Source organism: Amphibalanus amphitrite, unplaced genomic scaffold, assembly GCF_019059575.1.
Source record: "Amphibalanus amphitrite isolate SeventyFive unplaced genomic scaffold, NRLGWU_Aamphi_draft 000358F_arrow, whole genome shotgun sequence".
Classification (NCBI taxonomy): domain Eukaryota; kingdom Metazoa; phylum Arthropoda; class Thecostraca; order Balanomorpha; family Balanidae; genus Amphibalanus; species Amphibalanus amphitrite.
Window position 1 is genome coordinate 394,694 of NW_024881852.1, and position 15,300 is coordinate 409,993.

The following is a 15,300-nucleotide window of genomic DNA, read 5'->3' on the forward strand; positions in this document are numbered from 1 at the left end:
ATGGAAAAGCGCTGATTGGTCATGACTCGCATTGTTTATTGTGGCGCGGTGTGCCCGGTCGTGTTGATCGTGAATGAAGTTCTCGATGTTTCTCATTTGAATTGCAGGAATTCACGGCAGTGCTAATTTCTTCAATATTTGCTGCTGCTTTGCAAGATAACCAACAACATTTGGTGAGCTGACATTTTTTCATTCAGCCGCGTTCAAAGGTTAAAATGTGGTATCGGCTTATGTGGCGCACTGCTTTTAGTCATGAGGGACCAATATTTCCTTTGTCCTTTGTTGTAAGTCATTTTCTCACACCTTGATTTTAATGCTAAAATTTTTATTCTTTTTATCTTAAGTATCATTCAGTACTTTGCGTTGGTTTGGATACCCATACTGATAGGTATGATTGATGGTTATAAAGCCTGGCGGGCTGCGGACATGTAGTTACCTATATATGGCACAAGATGAGTGCCAGGGATGTATGGAAAGTAAAATCAAGATTGAGATGATTTTTATAGGTGGCCAGCGCAACCAGCGCTGGCCTGCCTGGGGGCTTTGGGTGTCTGTGTGGCTGGTTTAGTGTTGCTATGTTGTAGTTCTGGCCTCCGTCAAACAGAAGCTTGTGATCTTCTAAGTCTCTTTCAGTTTCTTTTGATCTCACTATGACCTATTTTGTTCCTTGTGCCTTGAATGGCAAAAGGTGCTTGAGATGTTTCACATCTGATTTTCTTTTTTTCTCCCCTTGGGGTCAAGGTGTATTTTTGAGGGATGGGTCCATTATTTTACTGTTTGAATTTCTTGTACTTTTTGTCTTGAAGTAAATATGCTTCAGATATTTTGGTTGGAGAATATGAAACTTTCTCTGCCAAATTGACCAAGAAATAAATTGCTGATGACATTTTTTTGCTCTGCCTTTTTGTTGCCCCATCACCTTTGTTCTATCTTCTGCCCACACATTTTTTTGCAAGTGGCAGTTGTAAAGATAAGACCTTTCCTTATAAATCTACCAACCATGCTTCTTTTTGCTTCTTTTTGTCATCATTATTTTTCACGTGGACCTTACCTTGCTGCCTTAGGCTCAAAATTCAAATTCCTGCCCAGCTGCACTAAAATGGTTGTTAGGTAGTTTGTGTGGTTAGTCACTGATAACTGATTATCCTGTTAATATGTTGCTATCAATCCTGCATTTTCTGCTGCCTTTCGATGTATTTTTCAAAGAAACTGAGCTGTACCAGTCATGTTGATGACTGGTGTTGCGATCGATTCGGACTCGGGCCGGACGGACGGGTACGGTCGGGCCGGACCCCACTGCGCCGGTCCGCTGGCACGAGAACAGAGCGGCAGTGCCGTCGGCGGGCCGCCGCGGGCACAGGGGTCCAGTCGTGTGCGCCCCGACCGTCCGTCCGGGCAGTTCGCCGCCCTCTGACGCCTGTCCGCCGTTTCAGACGCGGACACACGTCGTCTGACCCCGAACAAGCGCCGCCAAAAGTGTACAATCGCAGTCTGAGTACCGCAGGACCGGGGGAGTCGCTGATTGAAAGGCGTCCTGCCGCGCCGACCGCGTTTACCGCCGACAATGCGGCTCTGACCGGACAGTGAGCTGCCAGTGATCGGACCCGCGGCATTGCTGTAAACTGTGAACGGTGACTAAGCCGCAGCCATGGTGAGCCACGACAAGAAACTGTACAATAACCTGGTGCAGATGGCCATGCTGGCCAGCCTGCTGCGCTTCCAGCCGGAGCTGGGCGGCGTGCACGACTACGAGCCGCCGCTCGAGGCCGACCTGATCCTGGGCCAGAGCTGGGCGCACACCTCTGCGCGCACCGTGCACGCCCACCTGGAGCACGCCGCGCACCACAAGAACATCGACAACGTCATCGAGCGCTACCAGGAGGAGCTGTTCGAGGAGCTGCACTCGCTGGGCCGGTACCAGCGGCCGTTCCGGCCCAGCCACATCCAGGCTTACCAGCTGCTGGACGGCGAGGCGGACCTGCCGCTGCCGCCGGAGCCGGAGCCGGAGCCGGGCCCGCCGGTCACCAACAGCACCCTGCTGCAGTCAGCCAACGTCAGCGAGGACCTCTCGTCGCTGTCGGGCCTGTACGACTCCCGGCCGGAGCCCGAGCTGGACCTGGACCTGGAGCTCGACCTGGAGCTGGGTCTGGAGCGCGACCTGAGCCGGCGGTTGGAGCTGGAGCTGGAGGCCGGCCTGCCGCTGCCGCCGCCGCCGGCCGAGTTCGACGTCTGGGAGATGATGGACGCCGACCTGGCCGAGGAGGCGTCGGCCGCCGAGCGCGTCCGCTCCAGCCTCGGCGCCGACACCGGCGACGACTTCATCCAGTCGGACGTGGACATGTCGGACGAGGTAGGTGGCGGCGTTAGCTGCCGCTCTGAAGCAGTCCTGTATTTTGTGTCAATGCTAGCCGAGGGCGCGGCTTCGGTCCTTTTTATACGAGACTAGGCTTTTTATTGTTTTACGATGACTCATTAGCTCAGTTCCACAAATACCGATGCCAGCAAGAACCCCGTGGCAGGGTTGATTAGCCCACGTTTCTTTCAGGATTACATACGATAGTAAAAACTGGTAGTGGGATCAGCCAACGAGCTGCGTTTTGCAGCAATCCAGTCCGCCTGAATTGCCACACTGAAGTGCATGGAACCGTTCTTACCGCAAGCGGTCTCTTAATCTCTCCAACGATTTTACCCTCATGAAGCCGGTTTCTTTGACCACCAATGTCCTTATTCGGCTAACATTTATTTTAGTATAATTAAGTAAGGATCTCTCTGTTGGTGCTGTTTTCGTGTCGAATGTTTGCTGATTGAATAGGGTCACCCTGGTTCTTGCCTGCTGTGTGCCGCGCTGTTTTGTGAGCAGCCCGGGCGCGGCCGGCCCAACCGGCTCACAGTCATGGCCTGCTGTTCGATCGATACGGCCGGTATTGATGCGGGCGTGTCCGTTGGCTTTGAGCGGCAGCTCACAGATGCCAACTCGCCGGTACACTTGGTTGGCGGCTAATGGGGCTCGCTTGTACTCCCGTATCAGGTGGCCCTCGCCCAGTCCAGAAGCGTAATGGTGACTTCTGGCGTCGATTTGACACTCATTTGGCCAATTACAGTGACGTCAGAACTCAGTAGGTAATATCCAGCTACGATACTGACCGCTGATCCTCGCTATGTTTTGATTTGTTTTATTCAGGAGGTGAATGGTAAGGGCACTTGTCGGTGAGTCAATGCTGTCTTTGTTCGAATCCTGGCGGGCTGTTGAGAAGTTCGTAGTTTGTTTACACGCGTCAATTGGTGGTCTCTGAGTTGACGCAACTGAACTTTATCCCTAGTCTGATCCGTGTATCCAGGACCAAAAAGGATCCATCAGTACTTACATATGTTACGCGTTATCCACCCCGTTAGTCCGTGCGTCTTCGACTGGTAGGTGGAATTGTTTCAACGGAGGCTGCTTCAGCTTATCGATGCCCGGATTAAAGAATGACCATTGAGTGTTTATTTAGGACATTCTGGTACGTTTCGGAAGATCCTGATCAAAGGAAAGTCGGGTAGAAACTCTCGTCTTGTATGCTTGAGGGAAAGTTTTTGCCGGCAGTAATGCGTGCTATTGTCAGGATTATTGATATGGCAGTGACGGATGCGTCATCGGCTCCCATGCCCCAAACAGTTGACTGATCTCATGCCAACGAATCAACGAATGTTACTGGAAAGCTGACCAATGTGCCATATTCTCCTGTGGTTACGAATGGCACCCTCCAACCTACGCTCCACTGCTGTTCGCGTCTCTCAGAAACTTGGTCTTTGTTTGAGGGGCCCGTAGCTGCCATCCAACTACGAAGGTTAGGTAAATCATATGTGAGCGCGCCCACACTCTCGAACGACTTGGCTTTGCCCCAGCTGCCGACTCTAGCGGCAGTTACGGTGTTTTGCCTCGGCTCTTTATGCCGTGAATTTCGCCGTGAGGCGGAGGCTCTGTGCCAAGGGTCAAGCAGTTCTATGTTTGGAGCGTAGTTTGTTGTAAGGTGACCTCAGGCGACTTCATTTCGCCGGTGTGCTGTGGAGGATAGGTATCAGAGTGCGGCGGTGTGTATAAGGAGAGGAAATATAGCGCGCCTACGTCGTGTCCATAGCTGCAGCAGCGCACTGCACGGGTCACGAGGCACGGCGTTCCCGTTGGCAGACCGCTGCCACTCCTCGGACCCGTCGCTGCCCACCGGCGGCTACCCACGCGGGACCTTGAACCTGGACGGTGCGTCGCACTGCTCGCCCACGGGCTATGTGTAGTAGCACCGACCGCTGACGTCAGGTGCCGTGCCGTCCCGGACCGGGCCCTTGTCCGGGGCGCCGCCGGCTGTGCAGTTGGCCCCCGTGCCAGCCAGCGCGGCTCCATGGGACGGAACTCGTCCCTTTGACCTCCCTCATCATCACGGGACACCGGCGAGGCTCGGTCTGAAACTGGCCTGCTGACTCACCATGATGGTCCACCTGGGGTTCGTGCGGCACTCGGCTCTGGAGTGGACCTCACAGGGCCGCGGTGTTGACACGAGCGGTCTTCCGACCCGAAATAGCGTGCTGGCTCTTCCTCTTGTTTTTGTTTTGGTTTATTTTTGGTGTGATGCAATTTGCATCAGTTCTTGATCGACATTCAGCAAGACGTTCGTATGGAACTACTGGATGGTAAATTGGTGTACTACTTATCAATCTTACGAAAAGAAAAGCTTTCGATCGGCATGCGATCCCGCACATTCTTCGTTTGTAATCGTTACGTAATGAGTCGTCGATAAGCGTTGTATGTTTGATATACGTCGAGTCGACAGCGTTATCGCCGTGGAATTACGAGAGGCACTGACGTGTGCGCGTTCGTGGACTGGGTGGACTCTGAGCAAAGTGCAGGGAATTGGGGAGGTGGACTAGCGTTTCCGTGTGTGAGCGGGTCGACTGCTCCCGCCGGGTATGGGTAGTACGGGCTGACGGATTGTGGTGAGCTCGGGTATAAAGACGTGCCGTCCTGAGAGCGGTCCCGGCCCGTGGCGTCTGTTTTGCTGAGTCATCATACTGGCATAGTGCCACGGACCGTCAGCCTTCGCGGAGCTGCGCCTGCATGCTCGGCCCCGTCGCGACCGTGATCTTCCCGTCAGACTCTCCAAATTTCATCTGTTTTTACGCCATATGCTGATTAAACCAGAAATCCTTAGTAAGGCTTTCGTCAAAATTATAACGATAAATATGTAGTCTGCTGATGGCTCTGGCCGTAGATATTCTTGCCCATGTCATATATTTTTGTTACCATAGAGCTGTTGCTGATTATGTTCGTCAGTTCCATGTCTATCTCGCTGATTTCGTAACCACCTAGCCCCTTCCCCAAGGGACACTCTGACGGCGTTCTTTGCGCAGTCTCGACTTGTGAGCTGTGCGATCGAGTCCAGCACGCCTCAGCCCGGTGCCCGGCCGGCTTGTCCAGTAATCACTGCCCATCCCAGTGTAGCACACCTCAGCTCAGTACGGTGCCCAGCCTACTTGCCCATCCCATGGTATCTCGCCATACTGGTTATAATCGGGTTACGATGTGTTCCACGGAGGTTAATTCAATCTGCGGGCCACTGAGCGCAACGCCTTATCCCCAGAGCCGGTTTCGCTTTCGTCTCTGGTCTAGCTCGCGACCCACGGGATCCCCTGGTTTTTGACACCTGCTGAGTGCTGATGGTAGGAGAAGATGTCTGAAATGCCTCATCGCTCGACTCGCAGCCCATCTTTGGTCCACACTCCACTCGGCTACGTGGGATTAAAAAGGATGGATCGCCTTTTGTTTTGGTGGGTTAGCAGTCTATTGGACGTCTGCATTGCGCCTTCAGTCCATAGAGACCATTTTAGGGTTATATAATGACGCAGGGGTGAAAGATAATTCTGCGTCAACCACCGACGGATGTGTTGCGGTGGCTGAGATCATCCTGTTGAGACGGCATTGTCCCAATTCCCAATTCTCTTTCCTGAGGGCAGAGAACGGATGCAAAAGACCAAAAAAAAAACGGATGTGCCTGACAAACTCATCCCTGTAAGATACCAGATCATTTTCTAAATCCGATGATCCGCTAGGAGCAGAGTCCGGTCAGGTTCCCTGCTAGATCGCCAGGTGGCGCTTACTCTCAGCTTCTCCCTTTGACCACCAGGCGGCGGATATGCGACCCTCTGTTCGTGCATCTGCGGCTTCCTCGCCCTGGGAGGTGCTGCCATCTGCGGCTCATTTTGCTGCAACTCGTCACCTATGATTTCGTTCGGTCCCATAGATGGCGGATATGTCGAGGCTGCTCCTTCATCCATGATCCAACCAAATTCAGACTGTTCTGGACTGAAGATGTATACTGAACACTGAACAGTGGCCTGGCGGGTTATTTATGAATATTTTCAGTTTCTATCTGTCGTCACTAATTAATCTGTTGTGCTCCCTAATCATAACAATCCCATGCGGGAGGATGCCACGCTGTTCAGTAGCATCCCCAGCGGACGCGTCCATCTGCTTCAGCTCCGCTGGCTGGTGTTCTGTCCTCCGCTCCTCTCCTCCTCCAACATCTTTGGCTTATTATGATTCACCGAACCGACATCCTCACTCTGCTACACCGTCCGTCACGCTTCATTCTGACATCTCCTCTGGTCTTAAGTTGTGCTCCCATCGCGTCGGTTGGCAATCGTTACTTCAACGTGGCATTTTCCTCGAACCGTGATTCGCCTCATAACCAACTTCTGCCGTTTACTTCACTGCATACTGACATTCTCAACTGATCGTCGTCACCAAGGCGTCGGCACTTTGCACCACCAGCTGCATCTGAGCTGTCTTTTCTGCCGATACCTTCCTATAGTCAGCGGTGCTAGCGTCTCCTGCTGGCGAGTTAACGATTGGCCGTCATTATACCGTCCATTTAGATCTTGTCGACACGACGAGGCGTGCTCGAGTCTGTACGGGTTCCACGTCACAGATGTAGTAATTTATGCTGATGACGGTGGCCTTCTCGACAGGACGTGCCATCGTCTCTGGTCTAGCTCTTTGTTTGAATTCTAGCAATATATTAAAAGGTGCGTTTTGACTTTTGAGTTTTTCGCAAAACGTCATGCATGTCTTAAAGCTATTTGTAAAAATGTGTCTCTGAAATGTTTACCTTATCCTCACTTCTAAAAAGTGCCAAAATGACAGCAATGTTGTGACTAGATACTCACGCGCATGTAATACTTATGTCAAGAATGAGCAAATGTTCCCGTCCCTTAACCCTATTAGTGGCAGGCTCCTGGCTACCCCTATTAGTGGCAGGGGGGGCTGTTTACGACCCCTCCCCCCTGATACCTCGAGATCTAACGGGCCGATTTTCAAAATTCAAACGGCATTCGATTTCGCTCAACGTGATCTACATTTCTTAAAAAAAATAAAAAATTAAAAATGTCAATGGGGGGTAAAGGGGGGTAAAAACGGGCAAATTGCAGATACATTTTAGACTGGTTATCACGGCCAGGTTTCTGAACCAATCTTAACGCAACTTTTGCCGATCGATAGAGAATGAACCAGGAATTCACATGGATCCTAAAAATATGCATTTTCAAAAATCATAGGCGGATACAGATGTAATTACTAATTATTCCCCAATATTCAGCACCTGGACGCGCCTATGGTTTTAGGGGAAAACATCGCTTGTAAGTGTTCACAAATACATGGTATGGTGCATTTGATCGCTTTCTGGCAATGTAACTAGGTAATACGAAACCGCTCATCAAATGGTACTGTACATTTCAGTATGAACCCCCCCCCCCTTTTTGGACGCCTGGATCCGCCTATTATAGCAAAAACGTGTCAAAAGAGGATGCACAATAACTTTGTATATGTTATCACATGATACCTTTCATTCGCTGTTCGTAAAACTGGTGCATACAGTTATCTATAATACATCAGCATCGTGATCTTCGCCCAAATGACTCGCTTCACGAATAGGACCCCCCAATTCCCAGTGCTCTGGAGCCGCCCCAGGTAAAGTTATGAACTTGAAATTTTCAGGGAATGTGCCCAATTTAGTTTTAGGAAAAGTCAGAAAATTTCAGCATCGTAGCTTCGTCGGTTTCGGAGATATTCCTGAAAAACCTGAGGGGTGGATGAAAACACCCCCCCCCCCTGCCACTAAAAGGGTTAAGTATTAGTTCATAACCGCGATGACGGATGATGTTCCCTTTGTCTTTCAAGCATGCTCTTGTTCATATGGGCTATAGCCCTGCTTATATTTAAAGTCATTTCTTTTTAGTGGAGCACAAAATTCAGAGGTATCAGGTAATTTCACATAACTAGATCAGCTTTGTTAAAGGAAATAGCTCACTTTTAACATGGGGTTTTGAGCTGGAATGGCAGTTTCGTAGCTTGAGCTGAGACTAGCACAAATCAGGAGCTTTTACGGCTCAACGATCACCCTAGACGAAGATATTCCATTTCTCGTTCCGAAAAGAGTGCCTTGTAGAGGAATGCGTGCCTTGCACAGGAATGCAGCCACGTCATCGTCAGCCAATCAGCGTGCTGCTTACAGCCAATGCAGTATGCGTAGGTTTGAGCTACGCAATATGATTAGTCAATGCGTAATAAGCTTCCGCGTCAAACATTATTTTACATATAATATAGTTCGTCCTATATTAAAATATAGAAAATAATTGTTTTTACAAAAAGGTTTTATTTTATTTCATGATTATTTTGAGCATAAAAAATCATAAATCAATAGCAAAATACTGATTTCAGGAAAGTGGACTGTTTCCTTTAAGTTAAAGGTAATTTCTCATAACTAGTTCAACTTAACTAAGTTTATTCAATATCAAATCTCGTAAATGTGCGAGAACAACCCAATAACAGTCAATCGCGTTTGCGTAGGCTGCGAATTATGCAAAACGACACCATGCACATGTTACTTGTAAACAAATTGTTAAGCTACCAGCTAGGTAATCGGTTCCTATATTTTACGCTCACGTAAGTGGCTTGAGCAAGCATGACTCCGTTTGATCTGAAATCTTAATTACCCTATTCTTTTCCACCTAGGTTTATCTGCTGTCGTTAAAGAGAAACTGTAATAATTAAGAGTAGTATTTCACCAGTATAACACCTTATGGGCGACTAACGGAGCGAGCGAGAGGGTGAGCCTTGCACGTGCGAAATTTCGAGGGGGTACCTCCAGCTGACTTGTGCACGGCACCCTACTAACCGGTCTCTAGTGATGTGCCAAATTTGAGCACAATCGGCCCAGCCGTTCTCGAGATCTGGAATCGGCACCCTGCACGTGCGCACGTGCAAAATGGGTCCCAACTGACTTTTGCACGGCACCCTACTAACCGGTCCCTAACCATGTGCCAAATTTGAGCGCCATCGGTCCAGCCGTTCTCGAGATTTGGAATCGACCCCTGCACGTGCGCACGTGCAGCAGCACCCCAACTCTGGCACATGGATATGCATTGCCTAGTGGGTGTCTACCTACATGCCAACTTTCAGCGCAATCGGCCAAGTAGTTACCGAGATATTGCAACAATTACAAAAGTGACACCTCTTCGTTTTGCACGTGGCACGTGCATAAGGGGTCACCCACATGCATCGGCAATAGTCCAATACTTGGTAGAAGGAATGAAGCTACCCTACACAAATTACCGCGTGTAAATCGGTCAAGTGGTTGCTGAGATATAAGCCTCGCAAAAGCGTGACCACGGCCGGCCGGCCGGCCGGCCGGCCGCTCATAAAAATTACTCAGAAATTTCCGTTAATCTAAGGAAAGACTACGCTCGCTTCGCTCGCTCCGTAATTAGTATATATCACATAACATATTTCAAAGTAAAACAGTTGGTAAAAATGAGAGTAATCTGTCTAACCATCCGGTCGGAATGCCGGCTGCATTCCCGATGAGTCCGACTGGCCGTCGGTTCGCACCCTGCCTGCTATCCGTATTCCCAGCGTGTCCGCACCCCGCCTCTTCTCTGCGCCCCGGCGCGGGCCGCCGCGGCCGGTCAGCGCGCCACCCATTTATCATGCGCCGGTAATGGTTCACCTGGTTACCGAGTGGCGTTCATTTTTCAGAGTTGTTTACGTGGCTCTTGGGACCGGTGTGGGCCATGCCGGCCGCGTGCTGGTCTGTTTGTGCCCGGGGTTTTTAGTGTGGCGTCGTCGTCAGTGTCGGCAGTCGGGTGAGACTCTGTGCACGACAGCCGTGTTCGCTGCGTCTATTGGCTCCGCTTATTAGTGTCCGCCGTGTCTCAAAGATATCCCTGAGGACCCGTGTCCTAAGATTTGGCAGACGAAGGGCATCTGCTGTGGTTGGTAGCCTGAGCAACTGAAAAACCGTCTTGTGCAGTGTCTATCCGGAGGGCGATTGTCCGCCGAGCCGATCGACCTCTCAGAGTGCGAGTTTGCGCTGCTGTGTGGACCGGAGCTCCTGGCGAACATGCCTGGCGTTACGGCCATGCCCGCTCTGTTGGGCTGGCTCCACGTCTCCAGAGTCGGCGCTGTGATGAGCCGCGGATATTGGTCGGAGTCGCCGTCGACACGGGGTCGTTCACGCCAGGCGACGGTCGGTCGTGCCCATTTTAGAGCTGCCTCTGAAATGTGGCTTGGTAAGTTAGACGTCTGTTAGGTACTGGCGCCAATGCAGTTTCTGCTCATTTAAATAATCAGGTTACACCAATTCGCCCAGTTGAATGTCGTTCAGTTGCGTAGATAACTGTTTTGATCTAGTGTTGTTCTGACGAGGAGTTAACGGCATTGTTTTCTCCTTTCAGTTCGCGATACGGTAATTTAACTGAACACTATTGACTGAGAAAGGGGAGTTTGTATCCCACCCCCAGATTATCTTCGAAACTAAGATTGTAGCGAAAGGTGTGAAGCTTCGTTGGATAGGTCTCACCGAAGCGCGATTTGAAGTTAGAGTTCAGATAACAGGTCAAGAACAGTTCGAAGAAATTCAGGGTATTTTCACGGGTAACTCAATTGAACGCGGCGTTGATTATGTCGAGCTCAATTTCTGACAAAGTAGGTGTCGATTCGATAAAGATGCTGAAGATATTGTGTAAGTGTCGAACTCAAAACAAGCAATTCTAAGGGTCATGGCCAGATAAAAGGGCACTGATTTCGAAAACTAAATGCATGCTATGTAATCAAGTTTTTGGGACATATTTGGTCGTATAGGCGGATGGGTTTATCATCTGTGTTTGAGTCCAAATGTAAAAGTTTGAGCATATTTTTAGCCCCTCTTTATCTTTTTTATCCTAATTATTAAGCAGCCAAATGGATATGTCGTTTATGTTTCTCTTCAATTTGGTTTTCATATGAATGTTCAGTAACCTTTATTCAGGTTGTTTACGTTTACCGGCAACCAATTGCGGATATTCCAATGCTTCTCGTGTCACGAATGTAGCCTATAGGCATCCCGGTATCAGTATCCAGCCGTCACTGCTCTGTAACTCTGCTGAAATGTGCGACCGGAGCGAGATTTATGATGTGATGCACTCCATTATAATTTAGGGCTAAATTGTAGGGGTTTAATTGACAAACGTAGCTACTTCAATTAAATAGACAAATTGCTCGGAGTTCCTACGAAGTGTTTTATTGCGACGGAACGTGGGGTTCTCATGTCTACTCATGGTTCATAGAAGAAGAGTGGCGATGGCTCGACCACATTTGCGGTTGGATTGAATTTTATGCTTTGCAGTACCTACATACGAGTAGTACATGGTATACCCTTGACACGGTGACAATATCTTCCGTACCCAATTCACTCTGACCTGAGGCAGGGTTTTGGTTTTATGTGCCGTGCCGTATTCACACTGGTGACGTGTGGCTTATTTGTCGCCCGTTGGACATTATACCTCCGTCGGCTCCGAGGCCGAGCAATCCGATAGTATTGGCGCTGGTGTGTTAGAGCCCAACACCCGTAATTAATCCTTTTGTAGCGGGTTATTAGCGCTACATTTTCGGATCGATAGTCACATGCTCCAATGGATCCGAGATGTACTGGGATTTTTTTGTAGGGCCGCGGGCTGGGGCGGAGAAAAACTAAGCTCTCTACCATTGTACGACTTGCACAATGCGCTCAAAATGTTTTTGGTTGCATTGGCAAACCGTGCATTAACTTAAAATTCCCGTAAAAAAAAATGTCGAAGAAGCAGCTGATATTGTCACCCTGTCTATCAGAAACGGGGCTGCGGGGTCTGAGTCGGAGTCGGAGTCGACAGTTCTGCCCGGAGTCGGAGTGGAGTCGCCAAAATCTTACCGACTCCGACTCCGGAGTCGGAGTTAACGCTGCATGGCCCAACGTCATGCACTCCACCTGTTTGATTGACGATACTGCGCTCGAAATTAGATTTTGTCGAAAAAGGCCATTTTGCTGTTTTGGACGAACGTTTTCAGCGAAAGAAGCAGAAGACGGTGAATTCCCGAAAACCTAATTCTGCATGCTATTTCTAATGCATATTCGCAACGCAAAGCTTTGAAACGCACAAGGGATCGTTTCAGGTAAGATAAAAACATCTCCATTATGAACTTCAATGTCATGATATGGATTTTAATAGAACCGGTTGGAGTCAGAGTCTGAGTCGAATTTTCAAGCCGGAGTCGGAGTTGGAGTGGGAGTCACCCTAAAATCCATCGACTCCGCAGTCCTGAATTCAGAACCACGTAATTTGTTTACATACATGTAATATGACACAAACAATTCCTATGAATTCCTTTTCCTATGAATAACTTCCTTCCTTTAATTTTTTAGATCGGAGAGTTTGAATGGTGCAAAATGGTTTGAATCGAATGATTGATCACTTTTATTGCTTGTAATGTCGTACTGTCTTATCCTCCAATCATTTTCATCACTGATTAGTCCGAGATTAATATACCTAATTTTAGACCCAAAAAATCGTCCGTTTCTTTCTGTAATTTTACTCGTTTAGGCTTTACGACCGCTGTACCATCACACGGCCATCGGTCGGGCCGACCTTTGCTGCGGCCCCGGCCGTGTCCCGCCGGGAAAGCCGACTGTCGCCGGCCGACCCTACAGTCGAGACGCAAGGAAATCCAACACTACCGTCCGAGATTATCTGGGTGCTTCACTTTTGAAAGCTGCCGTAGTTCATGGCCTGTGATATTGTTTTTAGCAGTGATGCGGTAGCTGGTGATGTATGAGACGGCTGTAATATTGTGGCTGTCCGTCGTGCAAAGTGAGCCCTTCTGCGTCGCCATGGCCAGATAGTCATTGGAAGGCTCCGACCTAGGGTTCGGCCACTTCTTGGCAGTTTTAACAGGTGAGACTTAAGATTTGACCATGCCCGAACAGACGAATTACTAGTACATTTTAATCCATTCATTTTTACCCACGGCTCTGAAAAAGTCGCACTAGGTGAAAAAGTCTCACTAGGTGCACAGTGCACAATAACTTGGAGTAGGGGAGAGTGGGGTAAGACGCCCCATTTAAGGAAAAATGCAATCATTCTTCGCATAATTCCATCCACCATTGAGATATGTGTGCGTTAGAATAGACCAACTATTTCCCCTTCTTTGCGAGCTGGAAATTGTGCATTATCACCTTATACGTAGTGAGCGACGCAGATGTTTTTTAAAAAAAAGTCTTGCAAAAGGGCGTCTTACCCCACGGGGTGGGTAAGACGCCCCGGGGAGGGGTGCTTTTCCTTATACTAACCTTATATACTTACTTATGCTTACCTTACTTACCTTATACTTACCTACTTAACTTATAGCCGGAGTTGATTATCGAAGTAAAGCCAGGGCCGGAGTCGGAACCAACGAAAATCCATCAACTTCGCAGCCATTCAAGGTCTGCCGAGTCAGTCGGAGTTGGAGTCGATTGGAGTCGACAGTCGGAGCCCGGAGTTGGGGTCGAAGTTGGAGTCGACCGGAGTCGGGGTCGGAATGGGAGGCGTCGAAAAGGCATCGACTCCGCAGCCCTGACGCAGTGATTTTGGGGGGGGGGGTCTTACCCTCGACTACCAAATGTCTTTTCATTTTTTTTTTCAAGAGATTCAATCGTGAGACACAAAATCGTTGCAACACGTAAAGCGCCTTAATGAGTTATGGGCAAAATAACTAAGCAAACAATGCCTTTGCAACATCTCCCAGTTATTAGATGGAAAACACTGAGACAAAAATGTATACCAGAACATGTCAAAACATTAAAGTGCTCACCACCTGCACACGACACCACCTCGGAACCGAAAATCTTGCCCCTACAAACAAAACGCAGAAACAAGCGTTGCAAGAGCTTACAAATATAATATATATGAACAGTTATCCTGTTATATCGAAAGGGCGCCTTACCCCACCTGGGCGTCTTACGCCACTCTCCCCTAATTAACGCGGAGTAAAGCAAGCCATCAAAATGAAAAGGCTTAGGTAATCTCAACTAAAAACAGGGTACTCGACATACCTTCCCGGATTGCGAATGGTGCGCATTCACATTTCACACGCTAATTTCTTCCACCGTCATGAGACGAAGCTTGTTGCTGTTGGCTATGCATACCATCATCCCTGTGCAAGATGCGTAACTGATATTGAGCCCAGTTGATTTTAGGTTATTTTGTGGCCTAAGTTGCATTTTTATTTTACTGAAGCAACTGTTCGGTTTGTTGCTGTTCGTTGCGGTCCGTTGATCGGCTAGGCATCCATCTAGAGTTATCAAGTTTCTTCAGTGCCGGGCTGCAATACCGGGACCGTGAATCAGCTCTTCCCATAAAGATATCGGAAGGAGTCGCGATGATTTAAAACAAATCCTTAAATAATATTTATTTGCAAAGAACATGCAAGACACATAGCATGAGTTTTAAACATTTTACGTGCATATTTATTTTCAGACAAACTTCTTTCCGTTATTAACTTTCGTGACTCATGCGATCGTTGAGTTATTAGTGGGCCAATGACACGAGTTTTTGGCACTTTGCATGCATATTTATGTGACCATTCCCATGACCGAAGTGATGTTCCAGCGTTCATTTGTCACAAATTGCGGTCTGGGTGATGAGTGGTGTGCCGGGGAAACGTGTTGCCGTGCTTCCAGCGCCAGTTGAGCCTGCGTCGGAGGGCGTCTGCCTTCCATGGTCGTTGATCCCTGGTTGTATCCAAGGCTATATAAACCAGGTAGAACGCTCCGGGAAAAAAGTTGGAAACAATAAATTAGTTGCGGCATTCCCTGATGACGCGAATGTGGGTCAGCGGCCGGCGGCCGGCGGCCGCTAACACTGTATGAGGATGAGTGCACGGAACTTTTGCTTGTTGGAGATTGCGCTAGGCAGTTAAATGTTAATGTTAGGATATGTTTC

General features: G+C 48.9%; 1 protein-coding gene across 1 annotated transcript in view; it reads left to right on the forward strand.

Annotated features, from left to right (window-relative positions):
* The first annotated feature begins 26 nt into the window (after positions 1-26).
* LOC122389433 (endoplasmic reticulum membrane sensor NFE2L1-like) overlaps positions 27-15,300 on the forward strand; it is an 88,178-nt gene continuing 72,904 nt past the window's right edge. Inside the window, exons 1-2 of the mRNA XM_043381487.1 lie at positions 27-173; positions 1,434-2,350. Coding sequence (XP_043237422.1) covers positions 1,649-2,350 — 702 coding nt within the window. The 5' untranslated portion in view covers positions 27-173; positions 1,434-1,648. The remainder of the gene's footprint in view (positions 174-1,433; positions 2,351-15,300) is intronic.